At 55.9% G+C, this 20,739-nt stretch overlaps 1 protein-coding gene across 44 annotated transcripts in view; it reads left to right on the top strand.

The window, feature by feature from the left end:
* Positions 1–20,739, top strand: part of SRCIN1 (SRC kinase signaling inhibitor 1) — a 73,585-nt gene that overhangs the window by 9,349 nt on the left and 43,497 nt on the right. For 19 of the 44 annotated variants that reach the window (XM_077971409.1, XM_077971398.1, XM_077971404.1 and 16 more), the window contains exon 2: positions 18,442–18,743. In XM_077971409.1, the coding sequence (XP_077827535.1) occupies positions 18,442–18,743 (302 nt within the window). Of the gene's footprint in view, positions 1–170; positions 465–18,441; positions 18,759–20,739 lie in introns of those variants that run through there. The other 25 variants (XM_028836431.2, XM_077971392.1, XM_077971408.1 and 22 more) reach the window with 9 other exon arrangements.

The raw sequence follows: 20,739 nt of genomic DNA, 5'->3' as shown, positions 1-20,739 counted from the left end.
TCCCCCTGTTTCTGGGAGGAGAACCAGGCGTGGCTTGTTGGCTGTCTGTCCTGGGAACCCAGTTCTGGGGACCCCATGTTTTCTGTGTTGTCCTGCTGTTCGTCCCCCTGTCTGTCTCGCACCAGTGTCTCTACCCCCTCAGTCCCTGCTCTTCCTATGACACCCAATCTCTATCCTGTCTGCCCTGGAGGGCCCCAAAGGGAGAGCTCCTAAGGCTCTGCCTTGCTCTGTACCTGCTTCACCTCCCCCAACCTCATGGCCCATGGCCCATGGCCCTGCCCCTACCCCGGCCCACTTTGGGAGCCCCTGCCCCGACCCCTCCTCTCTCCAGCTCCTCTGCTGCAGCCGGGCCTTTCTGGGCATTCATTCACGACTTTCCTCCTTTCCTGTCCCTCACCCAGGGCTCCAGCGTGCGGCGGGAGGGAAGCCTCCAGGACTCTGTTCCCTCTGTTTAAAGTCTCCAGGTTAGTAAGCCAGGAGGAGGGAGGCCCCCCATGATTCCCCCTCCCGCCAGCTCTCTGTAGTCAGATGCTCCTCCCCAGCCTGGAGGGCCAGAAATGGGGAGGGGGCTATCCCTGGTGGGCCCAGCCTTTGCCAGGGGAGGGGGCAGCAGATACCTGACTCTGGGGAGGGCACTTTGGCTGGTAGAGAACATGTCTGTATGTGCACGTGTGTGCATGTCAGTGAGTGTGCGTGTACAAGCACGCGTGCATGTACATGTGTGTGCAGGCTGCAAAGCCACCATGTAAGCTGGGGCTGGGGTGAAAAGAAGAGGCGGGAATCCTCTGCCGAGGGGGCTTGTGGTCTGCGGAGAGGGATCAGGAGCAAGGGGCACCTCTTATGGGAGGATGTCCATGTTCCAGCGATGTCCAGAGGGTGGGGGATGGGAGAAGATGGGACCGTTTTGTTTAGCTTACAGTCACATGCAAATTTGTGATCTCGTTTCATTTATTCAATTGTTTGCTTGTTCATCCATTTATCCATTTATTCAATAAAGACTTACTGAAGGCCAGGTGTGGTGGCTCACGCCTGTAATCCCAGCGCTTTGGGAGGCCGAGGCGGGCGGATCACGAGGTCAGGAGTTCGAGACCGGCCTGGCCAACATGGTGAAACCCTGTCTCTACTAAAAATACAAAAATTAGCCTGGTGTGGTGGCGGGCACCTGTAATCCCAGCTACTCAGGAAGCTGAGGCGGGAGAATTGCTTGAATCCAGGAAGCAGAGGTTGCTGTGAGCTGAGATTGTGCCACTGCACTCCAGCCTAGGTAACAGAGCAAGACTCTGTCTTGGGGGTGGAGGGGGAGAAGACTTATTGAACACTTTCCCTGTGCCAGGCACTGGACTAGGCTCAGAGTCTAACAGCAACCAAGGCAGATAGGTTCCTGGATGCTTTGCTTAAGTGTTGAGCAAGTAGAGGTTGAAGAGTTGGAAGATTTCTTGGCTGTGGGGGCCTGTCCTCTGTCTATCTGCCCCTGCTCCCCCTGCTGGCAGCTCTTTTGTAACTTTATGTCCCTGTGGAGTGTCCCCTCATAATGTGACCCTGCCAAGCAAGCAGTTACTTGGCCTCCAAGTCCCTGGTGACCTTGATGACTAAGGGTAACATTACATTATTAGGTTGCTCCTGAGGCTGCTTCAGAGGACATCAAAGAGCCCAGCTGGAGGAGGGTGTATGGGCGGGGGAAGCCATCCCTGCCCCCAAATCTGGGCCCAGGACCAGCAGCCTGGAGCATTGGACTTGAGAGTCAGCCTGCCCTGGGTTCAAACCCCCACTTCAGCCATTTCCTAAGTGTGTGAACCTGGACGAGCCACTTTCCCTCTCTGAGCCTCAGTGTTTGTGCCTATAAAGTGGTACAAGAACACCTCCCAGGCAGCATTGTTGAGAAGAGTAAAGAAAAAGAAGTGATGGGCCCAGACTTGGCCCACAGCAGGGGCTGCCTAATTGCAGGTACCCTTTGCATCCCCACCTACTGCCCAGGGTTGGGCAGGCTGCACCTGGGTCCTGTCTGGGTGCTGCCCTACCTTCTTAGGAGAGGGGCTATTTTCAGGTCCCATGTCCTCCAGCCCTTCTCCAGTTCTCTGAACTGCTATTCAGCCACAATCTAGGTGGGCAGCTGGGGGAGGCAGCTCTCCTTGCCACTGTGGCTGCCGCCGCCTTGATGGCTTTTTAATAACTTTGCTCTGAGACAATCTGCAGAGCGCTCGTTTGTCTGCCTCTTAATTAAAATTACCGTTTTCCTAAAAGAGCAACGACACTGCTCCCCTCCCTCCCCCATCCTCGGTTGCTGCCGGGAGAAGCCAGGAGAACGAGGAGAGACTTGAAATTGGAGCCCTTTCTTCCCTCCTTGCTCGCGTGAGTTACCCCGCTTCTCCACACAAACAGCAGAGGGGCCAAGGCTCAGCCTGCAGGGTGGGCTCGGGCAGTGAACCAGGCAGAGGGGGCCAGCGCAAGGGCCTCTGAGATCCGAATGTTCGTCTCTTTCACCCACCCTTTTCTGGAATACCCCCAGTGATGGGGAGCTCAGTACCTTACAAGACTTACTTTCTACCTCTGCAAAAAGGTGAAGCAGCCCCTGTCCTGGCTTTATCAGCCAGAGTGGAATAAGACGTGGATGGGTTTTGAAAGAGTGCTGTGAAGGATTATTGAAATGCCTGTTGAGGGTGTAGGGGGTGGGAGTCGGGAGGAGGCCACCATGGTAGTGGACACCGGGGTCAGTCCCTCACTGTTGACTCTGGTTTTGGTTAGAAGAGACCTGTGCTCCCTCTGTGGGCTTTCAGGGGATGGGGCTCATTTAGTCATTGCTGAGTTTTGAGAAGAAAAATCATCACTGGTAATAATGAAAATACTGATGGCCAGTATTTATCGGGTGCTTCCTCGGAGCCAGATGCTGGGTTGTGCACTGTACACGCGTTAGTTCATTTCATCCTCACAACTGTCCTGTGAGCTCACTGCTGCTGACTGTTTTGTGGGAGAAGAGACAGACAGACCTGAGGGGTTAAGTAGCATGCCTGAGGTCAGAGAGAGAGTCCCAGTCTCTAGCAGGGTAGCCTCAGCCCTACACCCTCCCTTCCACCCCCCGCACCCCACCCCCCGCCTTCACCTGAAGCTTTGTGTGGGTCTCACCCCATTCCCTGGTGCACCTTTGCCTCCCTCTGCACTCCGGCAGCAGGACTCCTCTGGCCCAACGCCGTGGAGAATTCATGCTAAGATTCATCACCTTCCTCCCCCACCCTGTTCCTCCTGAGGAGTCCGTGCTGCAGCCAGGTGGGGGCCCCAGCAGCTCCCTTGGGTCTGGCCTCTTCCCCTGTGGTCCTTTGCCTCCGCGGCTGGGCTCCTCTTCATCACCTCCCATTCCTGCTCCTCCCTGAAATGCCCTTCCCCACAACCGCCTCTGGGCTCGCCCCTCCGATCTCCCGGAGCACTGTCAAACCTCTGGTGGCTCCTAATGTAACCTTTCTTGAACAGTCACCAGTTCTGGACATAACTAAGCCCATTAGCCTACTTTTGCTTGTGGGGGCAGCAAACTCAGTACCTTCAGGGGCAGCAAATGAGGGAAGCGATGCATGAGGATGATAGGGAATAGTGGGGACTGTGGTGAGGAGAGGGGTGCCTTCCTGCCTCTGCAGCCCGCCCTTCCTTACCTCACTTCCTGTGCTCCTTAGAGGTATTAAAATTCAAAGAAATAAAACAAAATACCATTAGCCATCCCTGCCTCCCGACAAAAAAAAAAAAAGCCTGTGCCTCAGTGTAGCCACAGTGTGATCCTTGCTAAATCATCTCATTCATCTTGGCATCCCCATATTGCCTAACACATTAAAGTAACTGTGTATGAATTGCTTGTTGAATGACTACATGACCACACATGTGCCAGGCACTGTGCTATTACACACCTTATTTCTTCCCGTCTTCACAAGGGAGGTGCTGTTTTCTCCATTTTGCCATTGGGGAAACTGAGGCCTGGAGGACTGAAATGATTTGTTCAAGGTCACACGCATGGCAAGTGCCCAAGGTGAGATTTGAGCCTTGACTTGCTGTGTCCTTCTGCCTGTTCTGTTTGGCCATGGGGATGCATACATGGGACACATGGCACCTGCTTTCAGTACCTGCCCCGGGTAACAGGGAGCACTTGTGTGGCTGGTAACCACCTGGTTGAAGTGCACTGCTCACCTTGGGGAGGCAGGGCGGGGAAGTGAGGACTGCAGAAGCAGGAAAGGTGCAGATGCCCCTCACCCCAGCACACCCCTCCTCCCTCAGCTTCCGGTCCCATCCCAGCAGCCTGGGGATGGTGGCGTGGTGACAGGTGCTGAGCTGCAGAGATGACGGCACTGCTGATTCCCCCATAATTACTGTCTGATGAGACACCAGAATTAGCCACTGTGCGAGCATGGGATGCAGACATGGGGCACTTGCAGGGAAGCAGCTGAGGGTGAGGGAGCCTTTCCTTCCAAGCCTGGGGCCCTCTGGCAGCAGAGCAGGGAGGAGGAAGTAGGTTAGCAAGGAGGAAGCACTGTGTGGTTAATATGCCTCAGATATTATCATGTGGGCTTGTGGTTTTCCAGTTCTCAGAGTGACTGGCTGCCAGACAGGGGCATCCTGGGCCTCAGGCCACTAGCCCGAGAATTCCAGGCAGAGCAGGCTGCCCACTCAGACTCCTGGGCACACCCTTTGGTGTCTAGAGCTGGGGCTCTGAGGAACATAGTTGCTGGGAGATGCTGAGATTCAGACCAGACCCCTTGAGTGACATTAGCAAGGCCAGGCACCAGAAGGTGAATGGAAGTGACTGGAAGGAGCAGTTTCAGCCGACTGGGCCAGGAACTTCACCCCTCCCAGGAGGCAGGAGTCAGGCTGGCCCCTGAGGTCTAAGGCCGGGGGAGGCCTGAGAGTTAGGAGCAGGGGGCGAGGAAGGTATGTTCTGGCCCTGGAACAGGGCTCTTAGGCCCTGAGCATTTGTTTTTCCTGGCACACGTGCTGTGTGGGCAGGAGGGGCACTTGCGAAGACACTTTAGTAACAGAAGCAGACAGGAGTCACCTGTGCTGCTCAGACCTCATTAGAGCAGTTCTGAAGGCCACCAGCCAAGAGAGGTGGTGACACAGGGCTTACCCAACAAAGGGCAGTACAGATGGCCAGCGGGGCTGGGCCACACAGGAAAGACCTGAGGGCTCATGACAGAAGGTTCTGGTTCAGGAGCCTCCACTCTGCTCCAAAGGGAGAGGTCATGACCTTCCCCCAGGTTCCCCTGAGGGCCATGGGCACAGACTGTGGCTCATTTTAAGGAAGGAGAAACCCCACAAGATGATTGGTGCTTTGGATGTAATGAGTTCTCCATTCCTGGAAGTATCCAAGACCTGACTGGCTGGAGCTCCTGATTTGCAGTTCTGTCTCTGCACAGCCTGTGGTAGGGGCTGGGAGGGCTTCATATCCAGCGCAGGTACAAGAAGGCTGCGAGGAGGTCTGTGGAAAGGTGGGTCCCCCAGAAGGTCTTTCAGGACTGTGGGACCCCCACTTCCAGCCTGGGTTTCTGTGATCTGGGGGTGGCTCTGCTTCCTCCCTCTCCTCCAGCCCTGGGGAATAGACTCTCCCTAAAAGGACTGGGTAGATGGCGCCCAAGATTAGCTGGGAAGGAGGATTGTTTCAGTGTTCTCTTCTTAGGGTGTAGGACGGACAGAGGGGACCTGTGGGACTCTGGCTGAATGGCTTAGATGAGTACTCACAGATGACCTGGTGGCAGAATCAGTATCTTCCTCAGGGGCAACAGGGGGTAGGGGAAAGAAGAAGGACCTGGGCTAAGCACTCCCGCAGTTGAGACCAGCCTCTTCCACTTAACTCTGACCTTGGACAAGTCACTCCTTCCTGAGCCTCAGTTTCTTCACCTGTAAAATAAGCGGTTTGCAACCTCACAAGGTGACTGTGAGAATGAAGAGGATGATGGCTGCACGAGCCCTTTCAGATCATGAATATGTGTGGGTGTTCAAGGGTTGTTATAATGGCTGGGCACGGTGGCTCACGCCTGTAATCCCAGCACTTAGGGAGGCCAAGGTGGGCAGATAACCTGAGGTCAGGAGTTTGAGACCAGCCTGGCTAACATAGTGAAACCTTGTCTCTAAGAATACAAAAATTAGCCGGGTGTGGTGGCACGGGCCTGTAGTCCCAGCGACTCAGGAAGCTGAGGCAGGAGAATTGCTTGAACCTGGGAGGAGGGGTTTGCAGTGAGCCGAGATTGCACCACTGCACTCCAGCCTGGGCGACAGAGCGGGACTGTCTCAAGAAAAAGAGTGGGTATCATTTCATGGCTGGTCCATATTTCCCAGGGGTTCCAGCGAGCGCGATGCTGTGTTTAAACCTCGTCACTCAAGATGGATGTGTGGATTGGAGAAGGGAGGATGGGAGTCTTTGTGTCTTTCGCAGAAGGGGAGACAGTTTATTTTTCCCCTGCCTTGAAGCCTGTGCTCCACCTTCCCAGATGCTGCTCTGATGGGAGGGCTCAGGTTAGACAACAAAGAGAACTTCCACAAGATGCCCCTGGTATCTGACCAGGCCCTGGCTTCCAAAGACTGCCTGGATCCAGAGGCCAAGCAGGAGACTTGCCAAGTCTCCCACCTTCTCCAAACTGAACCAGGCTGCCTTCGCCCCATCCTCCAGAGTCTCTTGGGATACTAACGGGGTGTCCCTAGGGAGAGAGAATCATGGACTGCAGATTCGGCTGTTTGTTCTTAGCTAGCTTGCAGGGTGGCGGATAAATTAACCCATGAGGTGAGAGCTAAGCCTTGGGTCCCAGCAGTTCTGTCCTTCCCCATCAGCAGAGCTGGAAGCTGGGCAAAGGCCCTCCGGCCCCCCTCGCCCTGGTGGAGGCGTTGAGCACCTATAGAGGTGGGATGAGGGCTGGAGGCACCCAGCTCCCAGAGGAGGGTCTCACTCATGACCATCATCCCGTTGGCTAAGCATTGGTCAGAGTGGGGTGGCCTTGAGGTTACTGGGCCGACTCCTCTATTTTAAGACATTGTGTAAACACCTCAGCAAGGGAGCCCCGAACCTAGCAAAGAGGAAAAGGAGCTGAAGATGTCGCCTCCATGAGGGACTTAGGATGGGCAAGTCCCCGCTGTCTTTCACCTCAAGCTGGAGATGCATCTACCTGGCACTTTAGCGGGCCCCAGATGCCCTGCATGAGCTGCGTGGACTGGCATGGCACCCTGTCCACGTGGCATCTAAGGTGGCAGAGTGGGGCACCCTGGTGGGCCCAGGTATGTAGACCCCTGCATGTAGAGTGTCATGAATATGTGTGGGTGTTCAGGAGTGGTTATCATGGCTGGGCGCAGTGGCTCACGCCTGTACGCCCAGCACTTTGGGAGGCCGAGGCAGGTGGATCACCTGAGGTCAGGTGGAGGGTGCAGGTGAGGTAGGCTGTGGCTGGACCCATGTCAGTGAGCAAGTACTGGGCAGCTAGGCGAGGTGCACAGGTTTGACATAGAAGCATGAGTGAGCAGATGTGTGTGCCTGGGCGATGTGTCTGACTGAGGGTGTGCTGGGAACCTGGAGGAACCCTGCTGTTTCTAGCGGCCGAGGGAGCTGTCTGAGTGCTAGGGTCATGGGGCTGGGACAAGGCCTCCTAGGGAGAGCCTCTCCCCATGAAAGGTGGTGTCTCTGAGAAGTATATCAAGAACATCTGGGCAAGACTGAGTCTCCTGCCCAATACTGATGAGCCCGTTGATGAGTACTTGGTGTTGAAAATGCTTCCCTATGGGGAGGCAGGGTGGTGGGTGGGGCTTCTACCACTCACTTCCAACAGATTGGAGTCTCTTCCCCTGGAAACAAGATGCTTCCCCCTGGGCATGCTTTCAGCCAGAGGTAGCTGCAGGGTGGGGGAAAGATCCCTTTCACACACAGAGGGGCATAGCACTCAGGCTGGAGTGCCCCTTGGGGAGAAGGCGCTCTGGCAGGCTCCTCAGAATGATGGCAGAGCTGAGGACAGGCACCGGCCCCCCTCCCTTTCCACCCTCCAGTGTTCCCTCCTCCCCTCCCACTTGGCCTGTGTTCCCCTTGGCTGTTTCTCCAAGGAGATGTGGAGCTGACAGGACACCTTCCCTGGGAGCGTGAGCAGCGGAGTTGCCACACAGGAGTTAGCTGGTTAACATAGTGCCGCGTGGGCACATGCCAGGGCTGTTCCCAGCCTTTCCAGCTCCAGCTTCAGACTGGGGGTGACATGCTGTCCTCCATATCTCTGTCCCCTTCCTTCCCGGGGAAGCCAATTAGCCAGATTTTCATTAGAAGCCAAAAATCACAGCCCCACAGTCCTGGGTCTGATAGAACTGCGACAGTGGGTGGAAGGAAATCGGGCTCCGGGGTAGATCAGAAGGAACTGACTTCGCTCACCCGGGGTCTGCAGTCTGCATGCCTGTTGCCTGTTATTAGCTTCTGTTTCTTCTGCTGCTGCTTCTTCTTCTTCTTTTTTTTTTTTTAAAAAAAAAAAAAAAAAAAAAGCAAATGAGAGGACTGAGGCTCTGAGCGTCCCCTGACCTACTCAAGGGCACATAACTAGTCAGTGGATGCAGTGGTTTTTGGTAATGTCACAGCTTTGCCTGCTGTCTGTGAGAGAGGAGGGACGGGGGGAAGAAGGGGGATTGTATCTCTGGAATTCTGGGCAAGGGGCTGACTTGCACATTTTGCAAGGACGGGGAGTCCTGTCTGAATGTGCAGCTGGGATGCCCTGCGGGGACCCTGATTTCTGTGTGGAGAGCATCCCCCTGGGCTGGGGGCATCACTGGGCCGTGGGCCCCAGCTTATCTCCCTGGCGGCCAGCCTGCTGCGGTGTTTCTGTCTTGCTGCTGATCCTTCCTAAGGAGGTTGTTAGTCTGTCCTCCTGGGGCCCGTGGCCTAGGGAGGGGCTCCCCAGGCAGCTGCTTTCTGGAAAGTGGCATCGTGGAATGGAAAAATCCTTGTCCCTGAGGGCCAGGACCCCTGGGTTCCACTTTGGGCTCTGCCTTCAGCTCCTACAGATTGGGTCAGGCTTATTCTCTGGGCCTTGGTTTCCTGCCTGGGAAAGGCATCTGGCTGGAAAGAGAGCACTGTGGTTTCCCCATCACAGTGACGGGTAAGGAGGGGGCCACCGCTTCCTGAGAGATGAGAGCTGAGGGGAGGCCCCACCTCACTGCCAGGGTCTGAGAGCTGCTGTGCTGTGTGGCCTGGGGCCCTGGGGAAGGGACAACTACAAGCAGAAGGAAGCAAGGACTCCACAGTCACGCAGAGCCAGTGCAGTTGGTGGAGGTGGCACCGAGGCCAAGCCTGGGATCCTTGAGAGTCCCCAGAACCCCACCCCACTCCTGATGTGGTTGGTGGGCCTCCTCACCCCACCCAATTCTGCCCTTCTGGGTGGAATGGCCCCTCTGCCGTCAGGAGGCCCCAGTCTAAGGGAGGAGAGGGTCCTGCTGTGGGAGTGCCCCGTTCTGTGCAAGTGGACGCCGTCAGCCTGGGATGGAAGAGCTGGGCCGGGGAAGGATCTGATGCCCCCCCCACTCCCCGGGCGCCCACTCACAGGGAGCTTGACCCCCTCAAATCTGCTCTTCCCATGGAAAGCCCCAGCAGCTCCACCAGTAGCAGCCAGGGCCCAGGCCCCCAGCCTCACCGCTCTTCCTAGGCAGGTGTCAGTGCCTTCCCCCAGCCTGGAAGAGGTCCTTTCATTAGATTCCAACTCATTTACCAACTAAGTGACCTTCAGTAGGTTTCAAATCTGCACAAATTGGTTTGTGTTTTTCTGCCTGCACAAAGCTGTGACTGGCAATACCCCACACCCTCCCCAGCCTCCCTTCGTAGCCCCATGTCCTGTGGGCTTGTGAGCTGGTGTCTTCACCCTGAGCGATTCCTGCCCTCCCTTCCCACCAGGGCTATACCCCAGCTCCTACCCCTGCCCAGACAGTGGGTCAGGGGCACACATGTGACAGCCTCTCAGGTCCCCAAAGTCCTCCAGGGCTCCATCATCCCCCATCCCACCTGGATGCCCAGCTTCTGTGGAGCTTGGGAAGCGGGTGGTGGGATTCCCCGGGCAGGGGGATGGAAGAACCACAGGGTCATAGGCCACAGTCCTAGTCCCCCTTCTTACCCCCACCCCTGGGGAAGGGAGTCCATGTGGTGACTCAGGTTAGGTCACTCAACCTCCCTGAGCCTCAGTTTCCCTTGCTGTATGGTGAGAAAAATCAGCCTGCTCCAGACCCTTCTCCATGGTGGCTTTATAGATCAGGGCTGGGAGGTGGGGGGGGGGGGGGGCAACAGGTGTGTCACCTGCCAAGAACCACCTGACACCTCTTGCCTTGTCCATCTTCCCCCACCCCTGTCCACTACAGTGCCCAGGAAGTGAGCAGGGCCCACGCTGGGAGGATGGCCTCAATCCCCCCTGGCCTCGACCCTCTTCTCTGTCCTCCTTGTCACCCTTGGTGGGGAGGGGAGCTGGTGTTCCTTGGAGACAACTTGCCTGGCCTTGCCCCGTGTCCCTAGTGCCCTGCCCCAGTCACCAGGAGTCTTTATTTTCTAGCCATCTCCTCCATGCCTTCAAGTCAGCTCCTTCTCACAGGCCCTGTCTCAGGCCTTCTGTCCAGTGGGCTCCCTTCCCCCTTCCTCTTTGTCTTCCCTCCTAGTCCAGGCAGACTCTTCCTGAAGTGGAGCCTGACATTCAGGGGGTGGTGCTGGGCTGGCAGGGAGTGGAGATCACTGTGGGGAGGTGCAGAGTTTCTGGCCACCCCCCCTCCCCCGTGCCAGGAGCTAGGCAGGAGCCCCCTGTCTCCAATCCTCAGTCCAGCTGCCTCTTTCCCCCTATCGCCCTTCCCCCATCACACGCCCCCATCTCCGAGGCTGTAGTTGGAGTGACAGGGAGACTCAACAGGGCGCTGGGTATTAGCAATTTGGGGGGATATTACACAGGAATGTTTACAGAAAGGCAATTGCCCGGAAAATGACTTTGGTTGCTGTGGTATGGGGCGGAAAAGATGGTTTTAGAAAACAGACACAGATGGGCTTCTGCTCCAAGGACCCACAGCCAGCCAGCCAGCAGAGGCTGAGGGGTATGGGCACATGAGGAAGGCAGAGCCAGGGAAACCCAGGGACAGGGAGGCCGATTCCTTCACTAGCCGGGGAAGCAAAGGATCCCCTCCCCTGATCCGGGTTCCCAGAGCCTCTGTCAAGCTTGAGACATATCTGGTCCTGGTTGACCTTTGTCCTCTGGCCTCAAACCTCCAAGCACACAGTGTACTTCCCGACTGCAGCAGGCACCAGCAGGATGGAGTTGTCAGGCACAATCGAAGGTGGCAGTGCCTCGGGGCTCCTCCTGGGTGACTTGGGCTCCTGTAGCATTGGCTGCAGAGGAGGGACTGGGGGAGCCTCATGCTGCCTCATGTGTTTGTGTGTGTGCATGGGTGTGGCCTAAGGTAGGTCCTCCACCCTTCCAGCTGTCTTCACACTTCTCTCCTGCTGCCCTGCATAGCCCCATGTCCTGTGGGCTTGTGAGCTGGTGTCTTCACCCTGAGCGCTTCCTGCCCTCCCTTCCCACCAGGGCTATACCCCAGCTCCTACCCCTGCCCAGACAGTGGGTCAGGGGCACACATGTGACAGCCTCTCAGGTCCCCAAGGGAGGGGTTTTGTCCAGCCTCCTGATCTCCACAGAGAGGGTTACAGGGACCTGATTTCCAGATCTTGATCTTGGGCCTGGGGAGGACTCATGTCAGGGGCCCCAGAGAATCCTCTTCTCCCTTTCCTGAGCTGGTGGCTGGCTTCGCTCTTCCTCTACTTTGTCCCTTTGCCTCTCTCCTTCCTTCTCCCTCCCTCTCCTCTCCTCTCCCTGTTCTCCTCCTCTGCAGATGACGTCATGTGTGCATGTTGCCCAGGGGTGGCCAGAGGACAGAGTAGAGGGTTACATCTGGGATAAAGATGCCAGTTGGGGACTGGCTTGGTGGCTTATGACATGGTGTCACTAAGATGTTGGGATCTTAATTCTCCTAATGAGTTACAGTGATCTCATATAAAGAATGTGGTGGAGGATAAAAATAAATGAGGCTCATAAATAAACGTGGAATTCGGATTGTTCGAACAAATGACAACCTCACTCTTCCCAAGCACCTGTGCCGTCCTCCCAGCCGGCCACTGGGGGGCGCCCGCCACTTCCCGGCCACCCCAGCCTCAGGCCACTTTCACCTTCCACGTTTCCCAGGCCGGGCAGGCTGAGCCCAGGGTGGCAGAACCCGCCTTCCTCACCCTGCCTTTCCCCTCATTCAGATTCTGGATTTCGCCAGTTCTCGGCATCTTCCTTGTGGCTTGAATCTCAGACTCAAAAAATTTAGTCAGCCTTGCACACTGAGGTTCCTTGGAGAAAAGAGAAGCCCTGAGCCCCTCCCTTATGTCTCTGGCTTCCCCAACCCCATCCCTGGGTTGCGGGGAACCTTCAGCCCGACACCCCTCCCCCAGGGTACCCTAGGCTTGCTTCCCTTCCCCCAGAGTTCCCTGTCTCCGTCTCTCTCTATCGCAATCCCCCATCCCTCTCCCAGGAGAACCCAGCCCTGCTTAAGACCCCTGCCTGGGTCTCTCACGCCCTTCCTGCCTGGAACAGGATGCATTGATCTGTGCAGGGCTGGCCGGTGCCTGGATCTGCTTGCTAGATTGGAATCGATCCCTGTGTCTTTTCCCTGGGCTGCTCAGGTTCAAGGAAAATCAGGGCCACTCCGAGGACTTGCTGGTGGCTGGAACAGGCATGGGGTAACAGGGAGGTCAGGCTGCTACGGCCCAACAAGCCCATTGCCGTTCAGGAATGTCTTTCATTGAAAACAACCTACTTTCGCCCCGCGCGGTGGCTCACGCCTGTAATCCCTGCACTTTGGGAGGCAGAGGTGGGTGGATCACCTGAGGTCAGGCGTCAGAGACCAGCCTGGCCGACATGGTGAAACCCTGTCTCTACTAAAAATACAAAAATTAGCTGGGCATGGTGGTGGGCGCCTGTAATCCCAGCTACTCGGAAGGCTGAGGCAGGAGAATGGCTTGAACCCAGGTGGCAGAGGTTGCAGTGAGCCAAGATCACACCATTGTACTCCAGCCTGGGCCATAGAATGAAACTCCGTCTCAAAAAAAAAAAAAAAAAAAAGAAAAGAAAACAACCGGGCCAGGCGCGGTGGCTCAAGCCTGTAATCCCAGCACTTTGGGAGGCCGAGACGGGCGGATCACGAGGTCAGGAGATGGAGACCATCCTGGCTAACACAATGAAACCCCGTCTCTACTAAAAATACAAAAAAATTAGCCGGGCGAGGTGGCGGGCGCCTGTAGTCCCAGCTACTCGGGAGGCTGAGGCAGGAGAATGGCGTAAACCCGGGAGGCGGAGCTTGCAGTGAGCCGAGATAGCGCCACTGCACTCCAGCCTGGGCGACAGAGCGAGACTCCGTCTCAAAAAAAAAAAAAAAAAAGAAAACAATCGGCTTTCTCCACCATTGTCTTGCCAGCCTCTCACTCTGTGCCCAAAGGCAGAGTTTAGACATTAACATCCCCATTTAAAAATTAGGTTCTTAGGCTCTGAAAGGGAAGAGATTTGTAGACTGAATAAATACCTAAATTAATGAGGCTGGGTGTGGTGGCTCATGCCTGTAATCCCAGCACTTTGGGAGGCTGAGGTGGGTGGATGGCTTGAGCTCAGGAGGTGGAGACCAGCCTGGGCAACATGGCAAAACCCCATCTCTACAAAACAAAACAGACCCCCAAAATAAGTTGGGCATGGTGGCACGTGCCTGTAGTCCCAGCTACTCAAGAGACTGAGACTGGAGGATAGCTTGAAGCCAGGAGGTCGAGGCTGCACTTAGCCATAATCTCGCCACTGCACTCCAGCCTGGGCAACAGAGTGAGACCCTGTCTCAAAAATAAATAAACGGATAGCCTGGGATCTCAGAAAAGTTGCTAAGACACCCAGGGTGTCTCTGGCCTGGGTTTTTCTCTCCCAACGTTCTGATTTCAAGTGCCTAGCCTGCTGAAAGAGTTAAAATCATTCCTGAGTCTTCAGAGCCCCCCAGAAGGCTGGTCACTGACTTCCCTCTCCTAAGGACAGGATGTTCCCCCACCCTCAACCAGAAGCCCAGGTTCATCCTCCCAGCTCAGCTGGGGCCCTGCAGAAAGAAGTTAAATCAATACAAAGTAGGAAGCCAGGACAGCTAGGCTACCCAGGCACTCCCTTCTCCCTGAGCCTCAGTTTACTTTTTTTGTTATATAAAAGCCAAGGATCTCAAAGGTTCTTAAACGGATTCTAAAGCTTTTCACATCAAAGCTCCTCCTTGCCACCGCCCCTCAGAGAGAGCAGATCATCTCTTCTACCCCCTCCCCTCTTTCTGCCACCCCTTAGTATCTAGCTCCTGCCCACCTCACCCCAATGGCCCCAATGCCAGAGCACCTGAGGGCTGAGTGGCGGCCTGGAGGAGGCAGTGAGGGGTAGTCCCTGCTCCCCTGTCTGTGCAGGCTGCTCAGCAGCCCCTCCCCACTGCCAACTGTTAGATTTGTGGGACTGCAGTCATAAAGTGCAGCTGTGAGCTCCATGCCCTACCCTCTGCCTGCTCCAGCAGCTGGGAGCTGGGACCCCTCCCTGCCATAATCTGCCTGGGAAAACTGGGTGACCTGGGGACCCTCCCACTCCACAGTCACCACCCATCTCAGACTGGTACACTGTTTGCTCCACTCCAGACACACTGAGATCCCCCAGGAGGTAGGGAAGGAGGTGCTGGCATAAAGAGGGGGTAAGAGAGGGGATGAGGAGCTCTTTTGGCTCCAGGAAGGAAGCAGCTGGGAGATGATAATTGGAGACCTGTCCCAATGTTGTCCTGAGCCCTAGGAGGGCAGAGGAGCCTGGCTCTCTGGCATAAAGGGGAGGGGTCCTTCTGGCTCAGGCAGGACTAGGCCTGAACTGTGGAGCTGGATTCCAGCAGCAATGCCATGGCAGAATCTACAAGGCCTGGGCAAAGGGAAGGCTCTTGGCCTCAGAAGGTCCCCTCCTTCTCACTTGTACCCAATGGGCTGCAGACCTCTGGCTGGTGTTGAGGGTGAGTGGAGGAGGAGGAAGGTCAGGGGTTACTGGAGGCAACCCTCTGACTTTGGTTGGAACTATTTCTCCAGTGCCCAGGGAACCCCCAGCCTTCTCCTGGAGGCATTATTCAGGCCACTCTCCTTCAGCCACACTTCTGGCCACAAGTACTTCAAGGGCAGGGACTGGGCCCTTGGGAAGATGGCCCCAGTGTCCCCAGTCTCACTTAGTCAGGGGTTGTTTCACAAATGGCCATCATATCAGGAAACCTTTTGTACTGTACTAATGCAATATATATTTTTGTGGCTGGGCGCGGCGGCTCAAGCTTGTAATCCCAGCACTTTGGGAGGCTGAGACGGGCGGATCATGAGGTCAGGAAATCGAGACCATCCTGGCTAACACGGTGAAACCCCATCTCTACTAAAAAAAATACAAAAAACTAGCCAGGCGTGGTGGCGGGTGCCTGTAGTCCCAGCTACTTGGGAGGCTGAGGCAGGAGAATGGCGTAAACCTGGGAGGTGGAGCTTGCAGTGAGCTGAGATCCAGCCACTGCACTCCAGCCTGGACGACAGAGTGAGACTCCATCTCAAAAAAAAAAAAATTTTTATATATATATATATATATCTTTTTGTTAGCCCACTTTGAACTTCAAATTTACTTAAAAGGAAACTTTATTTCACTGCTATCCCAAGGAACTATATCCATGAAATAACTGGTTTGACCTTATAGTTGGGGCTTTTTCTAATCCTTATGAAAAATAAAGGTATTAAAAAAAAAAAAAGAGCTGGGTGTGGTGGCTCACACTTTTTTTTTTTTTTTTAGGCAGAGTCTCACACTGTCTCCCAGGTTGGAGTACAGTGGCACAACCTCGACTCACTGCAACTTCTGCCTCCCAGGTTCAAGCAATTCTCCTGCCTCAGCCTTCCAAGTGGCTGAGATTATAGGCATCCGCTATCACGCCCAGCTAATTTTTTGTATTTTTAGTAGAGACGGGGTTTCACTATGTTGGTCAGGCTGGTTTCAAACTCCTGACCTCGTGATCCACCTGCCTCGGCCTCCCAAAGTGCTGGAATTACAGGCATGAGTCACTGTGCCCGGTCTGTGGCTCACACTTTTAATCTCAGCACTTCGGGAGGCCAAGGTGGCAGAATCACTTGAGCCCAGGAGGTTGAGACCAGCCTGGGCAACATAGCAAGACCCCATCTCTAAAAAAAGGAAAAAATTCACTGGGCGTGGTGGCATGCACCTGTAGTTCCAGCTGCTTGGGAGGCTGAAGTGGGAGGATCTCTTGAACCCAGGAACTTGAAGCTGCAGTGAGCTATGATCACATCATTGCACTTCAAGCTGAGTGCCAGAGTGAGACCCTGTCCCCCCAAAAAAAGAAAAAGGAAGGAAGGAAGAGAAGACATAAAATAATGTTCTTCCCAAAGTCATCTCTCATGTACTTGGACCTTAGTTTGGGGAGCACAACAGAGGATGGTGACCACGGTGAGAGGGACCACCCCAGATCCAGGGCCATCATGGGGATAGCAGCAGGTCAGTGAGGAAGTCCACACATGCCATGTGGTGCTGTCAGTGTTCACTCAAGAAAGAGTCATCGCAGAGAGTGTGGTGGCACATACGTAACAAATATTGAAATCAAATCAGACCTCTACCATTCAGTGTTGCTTTGGGCTTGTCAGTGGACTTCTCTGAGTCTTGGTAGCCGTTTCTGAAATGGGGACCATGATAACACCCTCCTGATGGGGTGTAGGGAGGCACGCAGCCATGAGGCAGGTGGTCGGCCCCTGGTGAGCTGCGGCTCTCATGCCCATGGGAGCCCTTCTTCCCTTGGTTCGGTGCAAGGTGCTGGGTTCTCGCAGACTCTGTGCCCCTGATGGACACACCCCAACACACCCAGGGAGGGGTGTGTGTGTGTGTGTGTGTGTGTGTGTGTGTGTGTGTTGGGGGCAGGTGGCTTTTCTTGAAACCTGGCTGAATCTCCTCTTTCCTCTGTGGCTGGGCAGGGGGTGGCAGACCTGGCAGCTGTCCACAGACCTCCTGACAGTGGATGCTTGGCAGGAGGAGGCTTGTGGCAAACCTGGCTGGTTTCCAGCATTTCCAGCCGGGTCCCCTGTTGCCTTGGTCTGCCCTTGGAGGAGCCCTGTGAGTCAGGCCACACAGCGGGCAGGAGTGCATGTGTCTGCTGCAGCGCCTCATACCCCAGTCCAAGGCCACACTTGGAGTGCTGCTTTGGGGCTGGTGGATTGTGGGGCTGGTGTGTGCATGAGAGGCTGTGCTTGTCTCCCTGTGGACTGACTTCTGAGGGGCACAAATCTATGCTTTATGCCCAGGAATATGGCTGAGGTAGGCCCCCAGCAACTTCTTCCACCCCCAAGGGCATGGGTGACCTCTGGAACCCCTGGCCACTGGTCGTTGAGGCTGGAGAGTGCGGGCCAGCAGGGTGACCTCAGGGCTGGTGGGCATTTGGGAAGGGGATTCAGAGTTCTACGTGGGACCTCAACCCCCGGCCTTCTCTTTCTTTCGCTTCTGTGCTGTCCTTTGTCCGCTGTACGTCTCTTATGGGTCTTAAGCTTGTGTCTGTGTCAGGAGGAGAGACTGAAGAAGGGAGGGGAGAGGTGGGGGGAAAGTCCCTGGGAAGGACTTCAGCTGTTCTGTCTGCTTCCTTTCTCCTTTAAGTTTGTTCCAAATCCATCTCTCACTGTCCTCTCTGTGCCCAGCCTCTCCTGTCTGTCTATCTGTCTGTCTCTGGGGAGGGAAGGGAAAAGGGGTCCCACTGCCCCAGACCCTGGGCTTCCATCTCCATGGGAAACCTCAGAGCGATTTTTGCCTTCATTCTCCCCATGTGTTCCCTCCCGCCCTGGCCCTTTTTCCAGCCGGCCCCAGCCTTGAGAATAAGTATGTCCTGGACATATGCTAGTCTGAGGGAGGAGGCAGGGCTCCCCCTACCCAACCTCGAAGGAAGACTACGAGCTCCTTTTCACGTCTTTTAGGGAGCATCTAAAAAGCAACCCTTCTTCCTTCACCTGCTGACACCAGCTTTAGGAGGAGAGGGGGTTGTGTGGCTGGAGAGGGTCTCAGGATACCTTCTACCCCTTTCATCCAAGCCCCCTCCCCTTGGCCTCAAAGGGCGGTACTCTCCCCGCGGTCATTATCGCTCCAAAGCCACGGAGGAACAGGAAGTATCCAGCCCTTGTTCCTCACCCCTCCCTGGGGGCCGTGGGCTCACTTTCCACGCCATTCACCCACCTCCCCCTTCAGTCCCTAGTGGGGTGCCAGGCAGCCTCTGCCTCGCGCCAGACGCCTCTCCACTCTCCTTAGTCCCAGGCCCCGCCCTTCCCCGCAGGGACCCCCGGTGGGAGATGGGCAGCCCCAGGCCGGGCGCGCTGTGACCCCGCCATGCCCCTCTCACCTCTCGCAGATCCGGAGCGGAGCAGCCCCCCCATGCTGTCTGCGGACGATGCGGAGTACCCGCGGGAGTACCGGACCCTGGGGGGCGGGGGCGGCGGGGGCAGCGGGGGCCGGCGCTTCTCCAACGTGGGGCTGGTGCACACGTCCGAGCGGCGGCACACGGTGATCGCGGCCCAGAGTCTGGAGGCGCTCAGCGGGCTCCAGAAGGCGGACGCCGACCGCAAGCGTGATGCTTTCATGGACCACCTGAAGAGCAAATACCCGCAGCACGCCCTGGCCCTGCGAGGCCAGCAGGACAGGATGCGAGAGCAGGTGAGTGGGCTCCCGGCTGCGGCTGCGGCCGCGGCCAGCGGGCAGGGGAGGGGGTCTGACCCCGTGCTCCATGCCCCCAGGCTCATTCCAACTCTGGGAGGTATCTGGAGCAGAGAGAGAAGGGGAGGAGTTGGGGAGCTGTCCCTCGGGGCAGTTGCTCCGGTTGGCCTTTTCTGGAGCCTGGGAAGGAAAGGGGTGGGGGCTTGGCCTCCAGACCTCTGCCTGCAGTCCGGAAATTGAGAGCATGTGATGGGGCAGAGAGAGCCCAGCCTCTTTAACTCAGGCTGTTTGGGCAGAACTCTTCTGGGAGGAAAGGAGAGGAGGATAGCCTTGGGGACTTGTTCTGTGCCCGAGAGAGTCCATCCTGTGGTGCAGATGAAATGCTGGCCAGGGTCGTTGGCAGCTCTGTGATATGGACTCTAAGAGAGGATCGGGCCTTGAGAGCCTTAGTGAGCTGCGTCCGATGTGTCCCCAGTCCCTGCAGCCTGCAGGAATGGAGCCCAGAACTGGAGCCTTTGACCTCTTTCCTCCCTGTTCCACCCCATGGCTTGCTGGGTGACTTGGAGCTGGAGGCCTCCTCTCTCTGTGCCTGGGTATCTCTCCTGCCATCAGTAGGGCTTAGAGAGGAGACACAGCACCTCTCTCTGGACCAGGACCTGTCTCCTTCTATAGCGGGTGGGATGGTTCCTTTTTAAACCTCCCCCAGAACCTCGGGGTCCTGAGTGCATCTCTCCACCCAAGTATGAGCTTCTTGTCTGTAAGAACATGCTTTCTGGGTCTAGCAGCCTGTGTACAGTTCTGCATTGGTGAGGCGCCTGCATGGTTGATGCATATTGGCTTCTGAGACTCAGCCATTGTCCCCCTGGGTAAAGGGACTGAGGGGAGGGATGCACATCCCATCAGCAGCCTTTCAGTCAAACCTGGGGTTGCGTCAGTCCCTGTCTCCCTTTTCCGGGTTCTACTGGATGTAATTGAGGATAGGGAGGAGTGTCTCCACTCCCATCCTCACTGCAGGGAACAAGACACATTGGCACATTTCTGGTACCTTATCTGCCCCCTAGTGCCACTTCCAGTTCTGTCTGGCTTTTGCCTTTTCCCAGCTCCAAAGTCCTTCTGGGAGCAGGATGCAGATCAGGATTAGAGAGAGTTGAAGATGCAGATGTGGCCCTCACCCTCAGGGAGCCCCTCTCATTGGGTTCCTGCTGTGTGCACTGGCTTGAGGAGAAGGGCAGGGGCATTTGTCATCTAGCTGGGGAGGGGAACAGTCAGTTGGGAGGCGGTTTAGAGGAGGGAAGATCATAGGCAGGCCTGATCAGGGAAAGCTTCCTGCAGGAGGAGGTATCTAAACTGGGCTTAGAAAGATGAAAAGCATTTGCATAGGCCTAGAGGAAAAGAATGTTGTTTTAGGAGTGGTGGGGGGTGTGGCATGGGCATAGGCCTGAGTTGATTTGGGAACTGGCCCAGAGGTCCAACTGGCTGGCAAGAAGGCTCAGGTGGGAAGTAGTGGGATGTGTGGGGGCTGAAAAAGTGGGGCAGATGGTGGTGGCTAGGATGGCTGTGGTTGCTTTTGGATGGTGAATAGGAGGGGAGAAGCGGGGCTGGAGGAGGGGAAGGAGAAGAGGAAGAGTGTATCAGGGATGATGAAGGGGAAAGGATGGACAGATGGGGGTTGGAAGAAGACCAAGTGTAGGTCTAAGGCTAAGCTGCCTGGGCCTAGAAGGCAATGACAGAAACACCTGGGCGACAGGGAGATGTTGGTGCCTTGGAGAGAAATAGGAGGGTTGGAGGGAAATGTTTGGGGGTGGGGGAGAGGAATATATGGAGACGGGTTTGAGTAGTGGGTAGGGCATTCTTGGGGATGCTCTTAAGGCACCAAATGCACCACTCAGGACTCCAGAGAGGCCGCAGCTTCAGGAGGAGAGAGTTGAGCACGGTCACAGCAGATACGAAGTGGACCTGGGAGGCTGAGTGGCCATCAGGGAGGAATGGGGTCTAA

The sequence above is a fragment of the Macaca mulatta genome, chromosome 16 (assembly GCF_049350105.2).
Source record: "Macaca mulatta isolate MMU2019108-1 chromosome 16, T2T-MMU8v2.0, whole genome shotgun sequence".
NCBI lineage: Eukaryota > Metazoa > Chordata > Mammalia > Primates > Cercopithecidae > Macaca > Macaca mulatta.
This window is presented reverse-complemented; position numbering and strand designations above follow the sequence as displayed.